Source organism: Nipponia nippon, unplaced genomic scaffold (genome assembly GCF_047370975.1).
Source record: "Nipponia nippon isolate SJK-2023a ecotype South Korea unplaced genomic scaffold, ASM4737097v1 scaffold_9, whole genome shotgun sequence".
Taxonomy (NCBI): Eukaryota; Metazoa; Chordata; class Aves; order Pelecaniformes; family Threskiornithidae; genus Nipponia; species Nipponia nippon.
Genome location: NW_028262413.1, coordinates 42,527,230 through 42,546,981, shown reverse-complemented (window position 1 = coordinate 42,546,981; position 19,752 = coordinate 42,527,230). Strand labels below are relative to the sequence as shown.

The 19,752-nt window shown below is 46.5% G+C and overlaps 1 protein-coding gene across 14 annotated transcripts in view; it reads right to left on the bottom strand.

The window, feature by feature from the left end:
• Window positions 1-2,234: 2,234 nt before the first annotated feature.
• The window catches only part of CHD2 (chromodomain helicase DNA binding protein 2), a 70,481-nt gene continuing 52,963 nt past the window's right edge, over window positions 2,235-19,752 (bottom strand). For 12 of the 14 annotated variants that reach the window (XM_087744368.1, XM_087744369.1, XM_087744367.1 and 9 more), the window contains 20 exons: window positions 19,680-19,751; window positions 18,323-18,472; window positions 17,551-17,699; window positions 16,928-17,024; window positions 16,079-16,171; window positions 15,432-15,605; window positions 14,331-14,506; window positions 12,831-12,872; window positions 11,627-11,766; window positions 10,736-10,877; window positions 10,447-10,597; window positions 9,014-9,136; window positions 8,573-8,701; window positions 7,680-7,820; window positions 6,342-6,476; window positions 4,785-4,963; window positions 4,283-4,382; window positions 3,536-3,752; window positions 2,923-3,172; window positions 2,235-2,804 (listed from right to left, as the gene is read on the bottom strand). In XM_087744368.1, coding sequence (XP_087600494.1) covers window positions 2,471-2,804; window positions 2,923-3,172; window positions 3,536-3,752; window positions 4,283-4,382; window positions 4,785-4,963; window positions 6,342-6,476; window positions 7,680-7,820; window positions 8,573-8,701; window positions 9,014-9,136; window positions 10,447-10,597; window positions 10,736-10,877; window positions 11,627-11,766; window positions 12,831-12,872; window positions 14,331-14,506; window positions 15,432-15,605; window positions 16,079-16,171; window positions 16,928-17,024; window positions 17,551-17,699; window positions 18,323-18,472; window positions 19,680-19,751 — 2,994 coding nt within the window. In that variant the 3' untranslated portion in view covers window positions 2,235-2,470. The remainder of the gene's footprint in view (window positions 2,805-2,922; window positions 3,173-3,535; window positions 3,753-4,282; window positions 4,383-4,784; window positions 4,964-6,341; window positions 6,477-7,679; window positions 7,821-8,572; window positions 8,702-9,013; window positions 9,137-10,446; window positions 10,598-10,735; window positions 10,878-11,626; window positions 11,767-12,830; window positions 12,873-14,330; window positions 14,507-15,431; window positions 15,606-16,078; window positions 16,172-16,927; window positions 17,025-17,550; window positions 17,700-18,322; window positions 18,473-19,679; window position 19,752) is intronic. The other 2 variants (XM_087744372.1, XM_087744366.1) reach the window with 1 other exon arrangement.

Here is a 19,752-nt window from a genome sequence, read left to right as displayed (position 1 = left end):
TGGATATGGGTAAAGCTTTTGCTGTTGCACAAGAAGGAAACCCCAACCAACCTCATACCTGGGACGAGCAGAAACACCCATGTCTGGACACAGAAAAAGCCTCTTGCTGGGGTTCAAAGTTTTCCTGCACCAACCGTAACACTGGTCTGGCCAGTATTGCCTTTTGCTACAAGTGTATGGCACAAACATTCCATCACGATAGCACCACTTGGTGAACACAAAGAGCAATTCCCTTTGCCCCTCTGAGGTTTCTTCCATTTTTCACATTAAAAGCTAATACCTCTGAAAAGAAAGGACCTCTTTGTTGAATATCACAGCAAGCGCGCCTGCAATCACAGCTTAGTGAGAAACGCAGTGGAAACACGCTCTCTCAACACCTCCCGTCGCCCGGCAGCTCCAAGGGGGACTCTGGAAGACTTGCCTTCACCTCCTCCTGCACAGGTAAACACAAGTGTAACACCTTCTCGGAGCAGTACAGCATTGCCCGTACCGGTTCCCCCCTAAGGAAGCAAAATTGCCCTGCTTGTAATGTAAATCTTGCAAAATAAAAACAAAAGGGGAGCAAAACACTTCCCACGTGTCCCGTTAAAGCAGCGGGCGCAGAAAGGAGTGAGTGACACCAGTGGATTTCAAGGGACGCACTGCGTGGAGGGGGGACACGGGGGTATTAGTGTCAGTTTGTGTGCGCCTTCTGAGGCGCTGGCTGGAGTCAGGAGGCCAGCCCTGAACACCCATCTCCCTTCAGTCTTTTTGGGAAAGGACATCACAGCTTATTAGGGTCAGATACTGGCATCTTAATAGGAGGCCCAGCTTCTGTCCCCCACCAAGAGGAGGAGTCTGGAACAGCCTGGTCTTTAACACTGAGCTCCAGGAGATGAGGCATCCCCAGGCACCACGCTCTGGGCAGCCCAGCTGTTGGGAGAGCTTTGTGGTCTCCAGGGATGTGACTCTAAGAATAAAGATCTAGGACCTGAAAAATAATCACCCAAGCTACTTCTGGCCAGCAATCTGTGTGCAACCCCTCTCACCACACCACAGTCTCCAGGCTGGACACCGTCCTGCATCGTATGCTGTGGCTCAAATACTTGGAGGAGTGTTTGCTCTGAAGTCCACTGAGCTGGGCTGCAGAATCCTCTTTTCCCTCTGCCATGCTGGGCTCTTAAGACATTTGCTCCAAGGATTTTTAAGGACCTAGTCCCGAATTCCTTATTCTCTCCCTGCTCACTTATGTGCTAAGTCCCTAGGCACATTTCCAATTCAGACAGACAGAAGGTCGTTCAGCGCAGGTACTTTTAGCAATTCAGGGTTACTGCTGACAGCTGGAACGGTGGCAGGAACGTGACCGACCGTTCGCTGAACAGTGATCAGTCCACTGGATTCCTATTTAACTCTGCCCTACCACCCCTTATCCTTTGGTTGCAGTAAAGGTTTCTAATCACTGTTTTGTGAAGCGCAGAGAGAAATGACTTGCCCAAAGACTAGAGCACTTCAGTGACAGGGAGGTTAGGAGCTCCAGGATCCCTAGATGCCCAGAGCTGCCTTTTGACCTTGCAGCTCCCAGTCAGCATCACCATGCAAGCTGTCCATGTCAGAAGAGAAGAGGAGTTTTGTTATGAATTCCTGAGCCCTGTCCACTGGGAAATACTGTTCTCACCCCAATTTCTTTCCTACTGGTTAGAAGTGAACTATGCCTTTGCTAAGGAAGTCTGTCTTTTTTTTTTTTTTTTTCCTCCACACATCCCGAACCCTCCCGGAGTCAAGATTTGCCAGTTCCAGCCCTGAGGTGGGAGAAGAATGCCCTGCACCTCTTCTGTTGCAAGAGACACAACAGCACTCAAAGCAGAGCCAGTTTCTTGAAATGGATAAACACATGAAAATGATAATGCGGCCAGAAAAGCGATGGATTGTCACCAGCATGGCTCCAGCTCCTTTGGAGTCACTCTACAGGGATGTCAAGTCCCTCTTTCACCCAAGCTTGGCTGCTGAGGGACTCTCCTGTCCCTCCTTGAATATCCTCCCATTGGCCTATGCTGGTTACACACAAAGCCCAGCCCAACCAGTTTATCCCCAATCCCAAAGCAGCATCTGTCACGTAACATCAAGTCAGAGCAGGCACACAGCCTTCTGCACAATCCTAAGCAGCATCAATCCGCCTTCTCGGTTTGGGGAAACACTGGCTGGGGAAAATTCCCTTGGGTCCATCGGACTGGGGAAAACAAAAATAAAACAAAGAATGAGGCAGCAAGGCTGGTTCCAGCATTCAATGGTAGAAGAGGGGAAAGGAAACGGGAATCCAAACCAGAAACGAGAGCTAGGGAAAATCTTCCTCCACCTGCTCCCCCAAAATCCTCCTTGACCCAGCAAGATGATAGCAGCATGTTCAGAGTTTCTGGTTGCTGGCTTGGAGAAACCAGCCACTGTTGCATCAAACCAAGTATTTCAGACGTGCGCTTTCCCCCTCTCAGTCACTTTATGTTTTCCGAATGTTCCAGTTATAATCTGGATTGTTTTTCTGTTCTAACGACCTATCCAGAGGTGACCTGTGATCGAGAGGTGACTTGGAATCGTGGGGGGATTTCTGAGAGGGGGGCGAGCGAGGGTCCGACACTGCAGGGTGAGGTGGAGGGAGAGGCTGTTTGTAATCTCCCGATTTGTCTGTGTGGAAGGACCGGTAGTGGTCCGAAGGTCCTTGGCCATGGTATCCCATGGGTGGCCTGTGATCAGACATCCGTCGGAAATCCTGCTGGTGGTAGTTCTGAGGCCTGAACTCATCGGATCGTCGACGCTTGGAATCGTGGTGGTGCCTGCAGAGAGAAAATGAACGGATGGAGATCAGTTCCCCAAGGAAAGCCTGGCCACCGCAGCCGGGCGCATCGTTGCAAACTCCTCCCAGCCTTTCTGAGATGAAAGGGAATTAATTACCTGTCGTAATAATCTCGGTGGCCTCTGTGGTCTCTGTCACTGTTGTACTGTTCGTATGGCCTCTTACGGGAGAGGTTATTTGGTCTGTAGTTCCCAGAGCTCCGGTGGGGCTCTCCACGAGATCGCCGATCCCCGTAGTGGTGGTCCTTGTACCAGTGCTGCTCATACTGGTGATGCCGCTCCCCACCCCACATCTGGTTGCTGTTGCCACCGTAGTTGAACTTTCGATCCCTCTGCCATTCTCCTCGGTCTGCAATGCGGAAAGCACCAGTAAGTGTCTTTCTTACTTTAGTTTAAGCCCATTACTTTGCCGAATTCTCAAAAAAATGATAACTATTCCTGTGCCCCTTTAACCTTCTCCTCTCTAAACGATGTGGCCCCAATTTTATTCTTCGAATTTCTTTGTCGTTATTCTAGCAAATCTTATTCTGTCCTGTTCTTACACTCTTTTTATCACTATATCATCATGTTTTCTAGTCCAGCAATAAGTACAGTGATAATATATGTTCCATCCCATCACCTTTAAACCTGCCCGGCCGCAAGCCCCAGAAGGATTTGTGTCCAAGAGCAAACAGGTTAGAAGGGATGGTTCTCCTGGCTTGCCAGTGCTCACCTGTGTTGCTGAAATGTCTCTTGTTTGGATGGCCGTAGTTGTCACGCGGGTGCCCGTGCATCTGCTGCTGGGTGTGGGAAGGGGGCAGGTGGATCTTCTGGGAATGAGGATTGTGAGGCACGTGAGACTGGGACATCACAGAATCGCGGCTGGAGCCTGAAGGCTCTGGGCGGAATGGCTTCTTCATGCTGGACATGTCCTCCTTCTTCTTTTGTTCCTGCAAGGTGCAAGAGAGGGTTACAGCTCAACTGCTCTTCCACCAAAAGGTTTAGGGTATGTGAGCAATGGCCTCATCTGTCAGGCTCTGGATTTGTCTGGACACTCCCCACGCTGTGGGCCACCCACCTCTTTGTGAAGGCTTTGTGGATCAACCGTGCCCACGCGTGGTATGAATGGCAACAGTACAAGTGTGGTGGAGGACAGGCGCAGTTCTGCCCCACGCGTCTCTGCTTCTACGTGCTACCTCTACAGGGCAGCACTCCCAGGCTTTTCACTCAAAAAGTCAACTCAACACAACGTGCCACACCAAGCAATGGTCAGAACAGCCAGGACAAAGTGGCCAGTGTTGTTGGCTGAGAGGAGAAATGCCACACCGAAGAGGAGGCAAACGCAACCAGGACTGTTTAGATGCTAAGAAAATGTCAGTAACAATAAAGAAAGCCCAGGATAAGGGACAGAAAGTATTGACACTTCAAGTGCAACAAGTTTTAAAGACAGCAACCGGAGGGAAGGCACTTCAGATCTCACCTCCTCTTCCTGCGATCTTTTCTTATGAGCCATCTTGTAGAGTTTGTGCAGTTTTCTGGCATCAAATTCTGTGAATTTTGACACAAATATCCATAGGTTCCTAGGAGGACATGAACATTTTCTGTTAATTGCTACATCAGCAGTTTAACTGCCATCTGCTTTCAAACCAACACCAAATCAGTTCTACCCTCTCTGGATAAGTCTCAACCCTGCTCAGGACAGGATGATCAGGAGAGCAAGAACCAAGTTCTTCAAAATAAAATAAAGAGGTTTGCACTGGTTTATCTAAACTAGCTCTGAAATCAATTTAAATGAAACCAGCACAACTTGCAGACAAAGCCGTCACCTGAGACTGGTCAAGGACTGAGTGGGCTAGAGAATGCAAGACTTCACAGGTTAAATAAAAGACAAATGGCACACTCATCCACATAAAACCCAGCAGCCTCTGATTACCATTTTTAAATATCATAGACCAGCCAAAGAAAACAAAATGATCCCTTACCTTCTCCATAGCTTGATATGATCCTGGTCAGTGTAGGCTTTAAGGCACTCAGAGATGCGGTCCCCAATTTTTAGGAGGCAGTTGCGTGTGTGCTCCAGCTGTTCTTGAACCGTCAATCCCTTATCAGGCTTATCGAGTTGCTTCAGTGCTTTTTTCACTGGTCTCATCCTTTCTTTGCACTTGGAAAAACAATAGAGAGCAGAAAGTGATTCATTTGGCACAGGGCTCTACACTGTTCCCTTGTTAATCAGACAGAGCTGGAAGAAGTTCATTAGCATGAGATATTAGCTTTATCTGACCATTAGGCAAAGAGAAATCAGCTATAAAAACAGCAATTTGTTAGACATGCTGCAGAAAATAATCAGGGAAAGATGAGTCTCACCATCTCCACTGACCCCCCCTTTAGAGGGGAACAATTTGCTTTGCAAACCATAACTGCACACAGTCTGCTCTCGCACTGATCCCACGGCAGGCAGGGAAGCGTAACCGAGCACTGACAGGCTGAACCAACAGCCCCAGCTGAATGAGCGCTCACTCAATAGCCTCCCTGCCCATCCCCGTCACTTTAATCTATCGCTTTCACCAAAACTGGAAGCCATAAGATGAAAGCACCATCTTTTTTGTCTGTGTGCATCAACACGGTGCACAGACAGTAAATCAGACAGGTTTCTACTGCCTGACTGGACCTTTCATGCACCACAGAGGGAAAGTTAAAGAAAAAAAACAGACAAAAATAACACAGGACCTGCAGGGAGTACACAGCTTTTAATTTAGAGAACTGTTTTTAAAAACTGATATTTCAGCGTTTCCCTGTGCAAGTCAGGCCAAGGAGAGCCTGTCATGGCAACTTTACTAAAAAGGCTAATTTTACAACAAGCTTTTGCAGCAAACATGCTCTTGCAGGCATATTTTGCTGCAAGAGCATTTACACAGCTAGGGAAGTGCTTACAGCTCAGACAACTCTGTACATCCTACAGCTATACAAGGTCACCCTCAAAACTCCTGTATTTCTCTGCCTGGAAGAGCCCCAATGGCTCCTTGGCTTCTACAGGAGAGAGAGACTGCCACATAAGGCTGCAGGGTGTTCTGTTATCCAGGGCTGTCAAATGAGCGGTGGGAACTTAGCAGATGAAGAAGAGAGCCCTTCTGCATGCTCTGGTGACATGCTGCCCTCCTGTAGCCTGGCTGGCATCCCTGGCAGAGAGAGGGGATAATGTGCCCTCACACAAAGCTGAATTTTGAAGAGGGTTATCTGAACCTTTTAACAGTGCAATTGCTTGGTGAGAATCAGGAGCTGGAAGAGCTTTGAAGTTTCTTGCAGCTGAAGTGCCATTTACAGCAGCCAGCTGGTAGGCACCGAGGAGGCCAGTGGACAACTCTCGTACAGGGTTGTTCTGCCATGCTCTCAGACTGGCTGGAGGAAATCACTGTGGGGCACTATGAGGGGGCTCACACCTTGACACCCAAAACATGTCCTTCGATAACATGCAAGCAAACCCCAGCTGCCTTGCTGAGCTCTCTGCCGCTGCCCTCCCATCTCCCGAGGAAAATACTCACTATGCTGAATGTTTCTTGGTCCAGATCATCGTCCTCATCTTCTCCAATGGGGATCGGTTCACTCCCTGCTGTAATGTGGACGGGACCTTGCGATCTCTTCCCTTTACTTCCAGATTTGGCTTCACCACTTTTAGGCTTTACAAGGACAAATTACACACATCACATGATGAGCCAGACTGCAGGATCCCAAGTGATCCAACTAACAACCTCCACACTATTGTTACTGGCAGTTGTTAAACCCCGGGCACTGCTCCTACAGCTTTCCTCCCAAGATCTCAAACTGTTTAGCTGCAGTGCCTCTATTTAGCTTTACATCATCCCTGAGGGAGTAGAGAGAAATCAGAGCCAACATTTTGGCCATGAATACAATGTCCATACTCATGGAGAGAAAAAACAACATTGAAGACTTGGAAAAGAGATTAAGCTAAAGAATATATGTCCCTTGCAAAGGACAGAGCTCATAGTCGTCTCGTGTCTACAAGGATCTGCAACTTCATGTGATGTCACTAGCTCTCAGACTCTCTGGAAAGCAACCTCAAATCATGGCCTGTTAGTGTAAATTTGACTTATATGACTTCTCTGCAGTCAAAGCCCTTTAGAATCAAAGTCATACCAAAAATCACTGGAAAGCAAACTTTCCCCTACATATGCAACAAAGCTTCTTCGTTTGCACTTACGACCTCAGTGTCAAACACACTGGGCAGGCAGTACATACCTGTTCCTTGGACAGGTACTTCAGGTCATTATTATAGAAGCTTTTACCCCTCTTCCAATTTGAATCCAGCCTCAGGGCAGTTGTACCCAAAATTCAAGGGACATTTTAGGCCACAACATACCATTGATGTTGAAACACTCATTCTGGTGAGTCCTGAACAGTGACAAGGACAACTTACAGCTTGATGGTGTGGACAGCTGGGTTATTTGGGGTGAGTTTAAATTAGAGGGGAATACAGACAACAAGCTGCCAACCCTGTGATAAATCACAGCTGAACAGAACTTTGATCTGAGTGCTCCAGGCTCTTTCTCCTTTTCTTCCTTAACATCAGCTATTTGGCCATATCGCTGTCACAGGGACAGCTGTGCTTTAAAGGCAGTCTGACAAAAATCTCTTCCTTTTTGCTCGCATTCCATCAAGCTTTAGGATATATTGCCTTTTCTACTTTTTATTGCAATTCATCACAATAAGAATTCAGGAGGGCTGAAAAAGGGGTACCACCTCACCCCACAGTGCTTCATTGATGTCTCTTCACAGAGGGCCTTTAATGAATCATAAGTCTCATAGCTTGCCCTTCTGCTCAGAGACTTTCCTCTTAAACTGCTCCTGAGGGTACCACATACCTTCTCTTTCTTGTCTTTTGTCTTCTTTTTCTCTTTATCGCTTTCCTTTTCTTTCTTAGTGGTTGTCTGTTTTTCCTTGTTCTCTTTGTTCTCTTTCTTCTTCTGCTTCTTTTTCACTGGGCTCTTTTCCAAGCCATCCTCCTAGAAAATCAGTCACAGCACAGTCAAAGTTGGAGCCCCTCACCTCATGTACACTTTCTTCCATAAAACTTACATCCTTGAAACACAGGCAATTTTTGAGGTCCATCCAAATTTGCCCTCACACCTCTTTAACCAGACAGCAAGCCCTGCTTAACCAGCTGCAATCCACCCAACCATTGACAAAAGAGTATAAAAAACAGACAAGCCCCAATCTGTAACTAGCTGGCAAACTGTAGATAAGCACTGCTTTCCTATGCCAGCTGTGCTCAGGAACGCACAGCCCCTAAGGTAGATACTGATCAGCACATGAACAAAAAGCCTTAGACTACAAGCCAAACCACTCAAAGACAGGAGGTTTTCTAAGCAACAGCATGACCTTGGTAAACTCCAGCTTCACCACTGGCTGACGTACTGAAAAGGAAAGGGAAACAATTTTTCTTTCTCTCCTTTCTAAGGGCAACAAACTTTGTCCTGAGACAACCTTTCCTCCAAGTCAATATGTGGATGTGTGTGGCCATTCTGGGATCCCCCAAAACACTTAAAGCACTAACCTAAAAGAGTGGGTGGGAAAGGTCCTTCTTTCACCCTGACAGCTGTATATATGTTTTTGTGAGTCTCCTGTGGGAATGCACTCCGTAGTGCCCCCTGACTCCACAGGGCATTTGCTAGGGGTGCTTCTCACAGTGAGTTTCTGCAGTAACAACGTAGCTCAGGGAAACCTGGAAAAGCCACTATCCACCACGTTGACTCACCTTGACTTCACCTTCTTCTGACTGGTTGTCTGAGTGTCGAGGAGAGGATAGTTCATTCCCATGCTCATCTTTGACTTTGGGAGCCTTGTTCTCTTTCTTTACTCGTGGTTTCCTCTTCTTTAGCTTGCCCTGGTGCAAACACAACAAGTCAGGGCAAGAAAATAGCTACAGCTACTTCCTGGGGATATACCCCATCTCCTGAACATCTCACAAACAGCTGCATGTCCTGCAGGTTGGCAGGAATGAGCCTAAGTCCTTCAATAAGTATAATAATTAATTACTTGTCCCTTACTAATTATCATTTCAGTATCATAATGCAATCAGACAAGTCCATATTCTTTCACGTAGATGATGTTCAGTGACCTGGGAACACAGGCTGTCTCCCCGCCATCAGCCAACCACTCATCCTGAAACCCCCAGAACCAAGCAGACACATCTCACCTCTTCCCCATCTTTCATGTTTTCTTTCTTGTCCAGATCTTTCTTCAGCAGTTTCAGTAGATAATCAACTCGGGTCTGGAGCTGCTTTCCCTGAGGTTTCTTATCTGTCTCAACAGGTAGGATCTTTGATAAAGAAGAAAAAAATAAAACACCCACATGCATCTATGAAACCTTGAAAAAAAGATACACACACACTAGCAAGCAGTCCTTCCAGGCCCAGCAAAGGGTTGGAGATGCTGCGCCTTCTGGGGGAACAAGAAGGTTCAAGCATTTCTTCCAGCTCCCACACAGACTCTCCCTGTCTAGCCAAAAGCGAGGCTCCTAGCAAGCACTTTTGCAGAAGTGAAAGGACCCCCAGGCAGCTCTCTAGATTCTCTACAATCTTTCTTCTAAGTGTGCAAAAAGAAAAAAACCAAAACCCTTTGCAAAATATATTTGGGACCTTATATTGCAAAACTGAGTCCTCTCTCCTTGACATATCAGATTTGTTTGTGACAGCCTTGTCACAGCAGGCTGATCCTCTTTGGTAACCTGAGACATTGCTACAGCAATGATAGAGATGCAGAATTTTTAGCGGAAAACAAGGCTGCAAGGTGCCACTCTGTGGAGGAGGTATCTCAGCTGGCCAACTACAGTTAGCTTCATACTTCATTGGAAATTGGGTGGTGTGTCTCAGGCAATTGTTTCCATTGTAAAATGCCTTTCTGAACTTCATGTAGGAGGGCTCTCAGCCACAGCCCAATCTTTGCCACAAACACTAGCAGGGATGTCATGGGAAAGCAGCATATTGGCAGCAAAGCTGGTGTAGAGTCTCGATGTTCCTCAGCCCTGTGTTGCAGTTTGCTCTCCTTCCATTGTGCTGACACAACAGATGGTGGCTTATTTTTAACCTGGATCATTTCAACATGGCCCCCAAAAACAGTTCTTATGGGAATGACTGAGGAAGAGAGGAACTAGATGGAGGCTTTCCAGCTGGCTCTGCTGCCATAGCCAGTCATGTAACTATACCCTCAAAGCTAACACAGACCAGTCTTGACATAAGCAGTGTCAAATCTGTGAAAAATTATTTCCACACAGAAATTCAGACTCAGCTTCTTGTGAGATGCTCAAGGAAATATCAAGTCACAATTATGCAATGCACTCTCTATACTGTGCATGTAACCACATATGTCAGCATTACCATTTTCCTCCTGCATCATTTCAGTGTGGTTCATATGGTACTGTTCAAAGAAAATTTACTGCTAATCAAATAACACAACTCTGCTTTCCATCAAGCATGCAACATTCCATGGAGTTTGCTGTTTTCCTCATTATTATTTATTATTATTTTTGGAGTGGTTACAAACATAAACATCTGTTTCTGGAGTAAATCAAACGTATTCTCTATGAACACTGCAATGGACACAATGCAAGCAACAAGCAAAGCAACCTACCTTATCAGTTAACTTCAATTCCGGATCTGTTTTAATTAGCTCCCAGTTTCCATAACCATGCTCGTAAATTCCCACTAACAAGCGAGAATCCTCCTCCACTCCCCAGTCTACATCAAAATGGGCAGCTTTGACACGGCACGTCAGGCGGTACCTGAAGGCATTTCAAACACGAGCTACTTTTAATGCTGCAGAGGATAAAGCAAATCCACATATCTAGGCTATTCTCTTTCCACTACAAAATCGAAATTCCCTGAGCCTCTTTCTGCATTGCCTGCTTAGCCAAACTCACTTCTTCCTTTCCTCTGGATCCGAGGGAATGGATTTATGCAGCATTTCAAACTCCTCTTCATGCTGGATGATGGATTTCACGTTGACTTGGACACCAGAAATCTTGATAGTAGGACCTCTTCTTTTTCCAGGTCCTTTCCCTGCTGAACAACAAAACATAGCAACTAAGAGAACTCTTACAAAAAAGAAGTGCTTCTCTAAAGATGTTTAGACACACAGAGATCAAGTCCTTCCCGCAACCTCTTATTTAAACATAAGGCTGTCTGTCTGCTAAGGGAGGCCCAAAATATAAGTTTGTTTTTTTTTCCACTAACTCACTTGGATCTGCAATCCAAATACCTCCCAGTATCATTTTCTTAAAAATACATCTAAGTACACTGGAGCTGTTGCTTCAGTAGCTTTGTTCAGCTGCAACAGGCAGAGACCCAGTGGGAAATCCAGCCCAGACCCCTGTATCTCCAAACCAACAGCACAGAACAGCCAAAGACGGGTTGATGATGCCAGCTCTGGTAAGTGCTAACTGTGGATCCAGCTTTACCATGGAGTACACAGCACCAGTTTGATTCCCAGTCCTAGGAGCAGTTAAAATATGATCTGCTTTGCCTTGTGACCCAGCATTAAATAAGGTGATGACTTCAGCCTCTCCCCACAAAAACTCATGTTCAGCAGAAGCCAACAGACCCAAATGGCACTTTCCAGTCTGAGCAGAAGACTCAGGGGTTTCTTTCTGTTGGTAAGAGCTTCCTGACATAGATGGGATGTGTGTGCTTGTTCTTTCCTTTTAAGTTGCAATGTGCCATGCCTCCCCGTCCAGCGAGGGAATGGTTTCTCACCAGCTCCATGGAACACACCCAAAAACATCATAACAGCAGCACACAACCCTCTTGCTTACCTTCGCTTGGATTTTCTTTCAGCTGCTCCTCATATTCTTGCATTGCTGACACACAGCTATTGTGGATGAGTTCCCCTAACCGTTTCAGATCAGCCACAGACTTATCCACCAGCTCAGCATCCCGGGCAATACACTCCAGCCTGGGAAAGGGGAAAAAAAATTGCAAGTTTTGTATTTGATACAGTATATCTGCTCCCAGTCACTTCCAGAGCAATGGTTTCATAGCTTTTAGTAGTCAATGCTGTATATGCATGAAAGTACGAAACCTTCACAAGTGGGCTACATGCAGGAAACAACACAGTTTTAGTCTTTTTTTTAGGTCTAACAACTGCAGTACAGTGCTAATGTTGTATAACTGATCCAATCCTTTGGATTTTTTAGTATTAAAGCGAAGGTGAAAATTGTCTGTCTTGGGCACAACAGGCACCCTCTGTGACTGTCCAGTGTTCCTTCATGCCTTTCCAGTTCCATATTAACTCCATTTGATGGTCAAAAGCTGCCATCTGCTGTCCCTTTTGCCTGGCTGAAATTAGTAATGTCAAGGCCCATACACAAGCCTTGTGTTTCACAACAGAAGAGTACAACCAGCTGAAAAACCAGTCATTTCTCATACAATATATGCAGGGATCCCTGCCTCAGCTCTAAGACCTCAGCAAGAGCTACAGCTTTCCAGACCCAGCACATGTGCCCATCTCCCTTCTTCCCTCACTTATGCTGGGGCACAGAACTTGTGCAGGGCTCTGCAGACCCATGCTCGAGGACACTGTGTGTCTCTCCCCGCTTCTCTTCAAGAGGGATACGGCAGGCTGAGAAAGATGCTCTGAATTCAGTCTTGAAACTAATATACATAGAGAAGCTTGGCAAGCGTTTTGGGTAGCATTTGCTGTTCAGACAGCTGCTCTCTCTCCTTTCTAGGCAGAGTGGAAATGCCCCAAGGGCCAGACTTTGCCAACAGGATGATGCTGTGTACAGCCCGGCGCCTCTACTGCTCTAGCTGCTTTTTGGCCAGGATTCGTCAGTGCCCATCAACTGAGACATGAGGGATTGTATGGCAGTGCTTGGGCTACTGATCACACAATAGCAAGGCTTTGTGCTGTCCGTGGAGGTTGTATCAAACACCTATAGCAATGTGTGTATGGCCGTGCTTAGAAACACAACATCCCCCTGTGATAACCCTCTGGAGCAGGGCCAGGTTGGGACTTACCGTTCAAGAGGGAGTCCAAACTTCTTGTAAGCCTTGATAAACCTAAGGGAAAAAAAAAAAAGTAGGTCCAATATCACAAATACGCTTGAACATATTAATTACAGCCTGCCAAGTTATCAACCTTGCATTTCACACTGATTAGCTAAGCATCACTCAGGACTGGGAAGCCTAATCCCTTAGCCACCACAAAGAGTTTTGTGACCTCAGCTGGAGAAGAACACAACATTATGATGAATGTTGGATGTTTCACAGATGAAGAAAAAAAAAAGCATCATAACTGTAGTGTAAAAAAAAAAAATCGAAAGAAAGCATTGGCTCCCAACATCTTGATAATTATTAACTTCATTTTTCCAAGGAGAAAAGAGGCATTAAATCAACGTCATTAGTAATTTTAACGCTCAGGCTATAAGTGTAACAACCCATCACAGAGGAGCCAAATGTGGTGCAATCCATCACAGAGGTTTGCAGACAAGGATTGCTATTTATTTTTACGTCTTATTTTTGTTGTGAAAATTACTGCCATGGCTAACACATGACTTTAGGGCAAAAGTCAGACGCCATTGCTGCAACTGAACAGTGCCTTGTGCTGGAAGTAGACCCAATGGCTTCAACTACAGATTATTTTTCAAATGAGTTAATTTCTTCCCTTCTTTTTTTCATCTGGTGCTCTTTCAGCTTCTTTCTGCTATATCACAATAACCTAAACGTCCGCTATAGTTCACACCACACCACCTCCTTCCTTCTTTATGGTTTCAGGCTGGATATGGGGCAGCTACCACAATCCGAAAAGTCTGACCATCTCCTGTTTAAAAATACATCAACTCAGACACAGGGAGAGAGTCAAGGAAAACTCACAACCCTCTCTTTTCCATCTTTGGCTGAACATCTGGGCAGAGCCATAAGACAAAGATCTTTGGGAAAGGCTCAAGAATTAGAAGATACGAGAAGAAAATAATGCTCTGGAATTCAGCCCCCAGCTGACTTCAGAGACACAGTGCAGAAGAGGATACACAACTGCTGGGCTCAACGGGACCCAGTGCTTCTCATGGGGTTATTTTCCCAGAGCTTGTCTTTCACTTAAAGCTTAAATCAGCAGGACTACCGCCAGAAGAATGTCAGGAAGGCCAGAGTCCTTGGCTTCTCCAGCTCTGTATCTCATGGCATCTAAGACCTCACGTGTAATACAGAATTAGCTCAATCCACTTGGCCCAGGAAAGGCAGTTACAACAAGGATTAATTTTAGGAAGGTACCAGCTTCACTGCAGCCTGACTAAAGACAATCCAGTCCATTTTGCATAGACCTGAACGTTAAGGTTATCAGCTGGGAGCAAACTGAATTGTACAAAGGTGCAGAAGCTGGTCCAGTGAACCAGCTCCACCTAAACCACTGACGTGCTTAGAGGTGAACACCCCCTGGATTAATCTGGGGTTTCCTCCACCTGTATGGAGGTGGGATTTCTATATTTGTTTTCTGAAGTGTCTCTTGCACTCAGCACTGACCTCCTGATTTCAGCATCAGTAAATCCTTCCACAGTATCTTTTCTAACACTTCGAGGACGCCCCCTGCGCTTTGGTCTCTTCTCATCATCAGTATCATCAGTCTCACTTTCTGATCCAGATGATCTCTGAAGCCTTCTCTTGGTTTCTGCATCTGATTCACTGTCGTTTGTCTGAGCCTGTACGTACCAGAAAAACAGGGGTAAGTTAACAACTGCAAATCTGCCAACCTTTTCTGTCCCTCCCATGCACTGGCACTATTTCATGATCAGACTGTAAAACACCTTGGCATCTCTTCCTGAAGATGCAGAAGCCCATGTAATCAACCCAGAGAGGCTGCACACCCTTGCAGTTTCCAGCTAGCTAAGGCTCTGGTGGTCATGCTCCCTTTAGAGCCTTCTAGCCTGCAGTTTCACAATTGCATTTTGATTTACTAAGGTATAAGCTACATTAAAACACACTCATTACTGTGGTTTTGTGCCTCTGTCCCTTAGGCTGTTTTGAAAACCAGGACTCCTCAGGAATGAATCTGGAATCATCCGATATGAATTATCCTTCTCTCTAGTTTTCTCTTTAATGTTTTTCCCCAGCTTATCCCAGAGAACAGTTCATAACCCCTTAAAGTCCCATAGCCCAGAAGAGTTTCCTTGCGCAGTCTGCTTTCTGTTGGATTGGGGTAGATCCCATCACCTAAAAAAGAACCTGGGAAGACACCATCTCTTTTGCCTGCAAGAGCCACATTTAGGCAAGAGCAGCCCAGGGAGCTAGAGAGCCCAAGAAAAACAAACAGCCAGAAAACAGCATAAACTGCAGTAAAATCTGCATTATACAGTTGGATATTTTGCCCTGTGCTCACTACAGGTTCTCTTTATTTTGTCTGCTAAGACGAGTTGTACCAAATCCAATATGGGCCCTCACACTGCATTACAAACCATGGGCCCAATGCATGATGCCAACAAGAGGTCAATGTGCTACCTCTGTGCTTTACTCCTAACCAACTTTGGAGGATGGAAAGAAGCACTCGGATGGCATGAAGGCTTCCCTTGAGTGTTGCCTTTGCCAGCTCTCGCCTCCTGCCTCTCAGCTCCTCGAGATGGGCCGTACCTTTTTAGTCGAGCTCCGGATTCGAGGCAGCATGTAGATTTCCTCCAATTCTTTTTGCCTTTCTTCCTCCTCCACCTTTTTCCTCTGCTCCTCTGGAATGATATCATCCCAGTCCTTCTGGGACCGCTCGTCCAGCTCTGTCTCTTCCTCCTCCATGGTTGCAAAGTTGGCCACCTTTTAGAAGCAAAGGAACGCTTTTAGAAATTCTCTCCCCTGGCAGGAATACCCCAGAGCTGTCTGCTAAGCCTCAACTCCTTCCCCATAGGAATTTTGCCAACATTTCCGTAACTACTTTATAATTGATCCTTATGTTACTACGTTCCTTGCCACATCTTTGGGCTAACAGCTTTTGAGGAAGTACGTGCAGTTTAAGAAGTATTGCTGAGCATCTGTAAGTTACTGGTTTTGTTTCCAAATTTGGTAAATTCTGCATTTTATTCACAGCCTTCAAAACCACTTATTTGAAATGAAATTAATACCTACATATCTCCCCACCTACCAAACCCAGACAACCCCTCAGCAAGCTGCTTTGTACAGGTCACCTCTCGCTGGGCCTGATTTGTCCTGTCTGTTACTGACCTTACCACTGTGGCAAGGTATGGGGAGCCACATTCCAACATCCCACTACAGAGCCTGGCAGTCCGTACCTTGAACTGGGAGAGGAGCTCGTCGGTGGCACTGGTCGACACTTCATTCTCTCGTGTTTCAGCCAGACGCAAAATCTCATCAATGTCCATCTCCTACCAGTCAGAAAGAAAAAGTGATAAAGTGGAGGGTCCAGAGCACAGCAGGAAAGAAGAGGCTTTGAGAACAGACTCATGGGGTGCAATAGCTACACATACACTGTGCTGATATGAGCTAAATAAAGTGCAAATATCTGCAGGGTGTCATCACCGAGGGCAGGAATGAACTATCTCAAGTGGTACAAAAGGGTATAAATAAGGGCGATAGGACAGAATAAAAGGAACATCAAGGCTGAGCAGCAGGGAAAATTTCCAGACAGTGACACGTATTAACTGTGGACTGTTTCCACTGGGGGAAGCTCTGCTACTCGGGCCATTAAGAGAATTGGTCAAAGCACTCAATACTAAGCTGTCAAGCAATGCTGTGCTGAGGCAGGAGAGAGCGACCTATTCGACTTCACTGTGGCAACTCCTGCCTCTCTATGAGAACAACCGAAAAAGGGGTGCTGAAGGGGTGCTCAGAGGAGCCAGGGAGAAGAGCTTTCAGCAGGCTGTGCTATAACTAGCTAATGAATCCTCGGGAGCCAAGGGACTCTCTTGGTGACCATTAGTATTTAACCCCTGACAACAAGGCTCTTCTCAACCCCTGATCCCCCAACCCCAGAGCTCTCTTCCTGCAGCTTCTCTGGACTCACATGTGCCCTACTCGCCAACCTGCTCTCATGCACAGGGCAAGTACAAAGAGGGAGCAAACACACACAATCCCCCATGCAGAGGACTACAAATAGCTATGTGATTTCAATTTCAAACTACCTGAGGCTCTGACTCTTCCCCTTCAAGCTCCTTGAAGAGATCTTCAGCTCCAAACTTCAGAATAGCTGTCAGCTCCTCTTTGTTGAAAGGATTTGAGCTGCAAGAACAAACGAGAAAGAAAATGTGTTTTGAGCTGTTAAGTCAGCACAGCTACAGCAAAAAACCATACCAAAGTTTTTCCTAATTAAAGCAAGAAGTAAGTTTTCTACCCAGCACTATAAAAAGCCTTTTTATTCAGTCTCTCATCTCTTTCCTGCTCTAGCACAGACGACTACTGCAAAGAGAACAGCCTCCATCTACTGGGTGGGAAATGGGGAGAGTCTGAGGTCACTGCCAAACTGCAGCTCTTCCACCACCAGGTTTCCTCAGACCAGGATGATCTCTGGGAGGAATACAGAAGGAAAACCAGGTAGCGCATTAAAACTAGTTTCCAATTTCTGATCATTTTTATCCTACATGTCCAAATTAATGGTTGCATGAGCAAAATCAGTGGATGCTCCCATTATTTATTATCTTTCTGCCCTGTATCCTATCAAACAAACATTGTGAGATACCAGCAGGTGAAGCTGGTTATGCCACATGCTGTACGTGCCACATCTCTGCCTCCTGACACAATCACTTACTTGGATCGCCCAGAGTTGTTGTCCAGAACAGTCCGGCCAGTGGTGTCCATACGCTGGATCACCAAATGATCCAGCACCATTTTCTTCTTCGCCCTCTCAATGATCTCCTCCTCTACCGTACCCTTTGTGACCAGGCGGTAAATATTCACCTGAAGGGCAAGAAAAGAGCAGAGCTGTTTCCTGGACCTGAACACCCTGTGCTGACACAGTGATGCATCCCTCAGTGGTTTCACAGGAGACTAGTCTGACATGGTCCTTTCATGCACAGATGTATCTTTTTAGAATAAAACCCATCACATACTCCTTATATCTCAGGAGCATCAGCTAACATCAGGCTGGTTAACACAGACCCTGCAGTGTGACTAAGCAGAGAGTAAAAATCTTCTGAAACAATCACTCTAAATACAAACTAGCATCCAAATTTTCACATATCTAATAAAACCCTAGTAATGGTGGATGTTCTACTTTTCAAGTTTTGCAGGGCAAGAAAGAACGGAGTCCACTAGGCTGAGAAGTGCTATGCCACGGGTTGGGTTCTTGGTTTTGAACCATGCCAGGATCCGAAGTCAACAGAAAGACTATGCATCTGGCAAATTTGGGCTGATTTTCTGGTCCCTGGCTTTTAAATGAGCTTCCCTTGAGTTGGCGGTACTCTCTGGAGTCAGGACTGGGGGTAAAAAGACCATGTTTTCAGAAGGTCTGGTAAGGTGGGAGCTCATTTAGATGCACACGCTGAAGCCAGGGAGAAAACAACACAGGTAACTCTTCTCACCTGCTTCTTTTGTCCAATCCGGTGAGCCCGAGCCTGAGCCTGAAGATCATTTTGGGGGTTCCAGTCCGAGTCAAAGATAACAACAGTATCAGCAGAGGCTAAATTAATTCCCAGCCCTCCAGCTCGCGTTGACAACAAGAAACAGAAGTCCTGGGGGGTGGGGAGGGAAAAAGGCATCCGAAAGTTAGCCAGCCTGTAACTGTGGACATAAAATAGCAATGATGACTTCAAAACTACGCAAGGAAAGGGAGGGAGGGCTCTGTTGCATTCATGCTTCTTAAGAAAGCAGAAGAAGGATTTCCTTCCCACACACCCTGCTCACACAGGCTAAGTACCACTGGTCTTTAAGCCGAGGCACCAGGTGAGGTGGTGCTGGCAGGGGTGAAAAGTGTGCTGTTCCAGGACGGGCATAGCAGGCATCATTATGGGAGAGCAACGCACACAGCTCAGGGCAAGGGCACCTTGGAGTCACTTTTGAAGGTTGGACGATTGGACCACACTGCCCACCAGACTCCTACAAAGGCAGCAGGCAAACACGTGCTTTTTGTTGCCTGAAGCCTGCTGGGGGTGAGATCAGCGACTAACACAGACTGTTTGAGTCACTGCCCAAGGGCACAGGATGCCAGGTTAGAGCCAGGATGCCCCCATGGATGCCCCCAGGAGAGGGGAAAGGGCAGCTTCTATGGGCATTCCTGCTCCATTCCCACCTGCACCAATGTCTCCTTCTCACTTTTCTTTGTTAACTTTCCCACAACCATAAAGTACCTAGCCGTATCTCCTGTGTCAGCCAAGAATCCCCCTCCGGTCCAGGCTTCTGGAGTGAGGAAAGGTATTTCTCATGGCTGGGCTGACTGTGGCACAAAACAAGTGCCTTGCACCAGTCACTGTGAGTCAGCAAGCCCAGACGAGAGGCTTGAGATGCCCTCTCCTATTACGCTGGAGACTTTCACCTCCAACACCAGACTCCACTGCCTGCCAACACTTAAAATCCCCCTTTTGCCTCTGCCATTTCAGATCCAAAAACAGTTTCAGACTGGAGGAATCATTTAGCAACCATCTCATTCCACAGACCATGGGGAGAGAATTGCTAAATTCTGGCTCTTCCCAGCCTCTTTGGGATTTTCTGGACATGTGACATGCAGCCCTGTTCTTTGGATATGGGAGATTTAAAATAAGCAATATGGCTAGTTGCAAAACTTACTATATCTGTGTCTTTAAAAGTATCTAGGGTCCTGTAAAAAGAAATGAACTGAACTAATCCCCTCTTGGCAGTCAACCTGTGGCTCAGCCATAAATGCCCACTGCTCGGGCAGCCCACCCGGACCCTCCGGAGGCAGGACAGCCCCAGCTGCAGTACCTCAGAGCCGTCAGCGTTGAAGTGGTCCAGCGCCTGCTTTCGGATCTCCCCTTTGATCGAGCCGTCCAAGCGC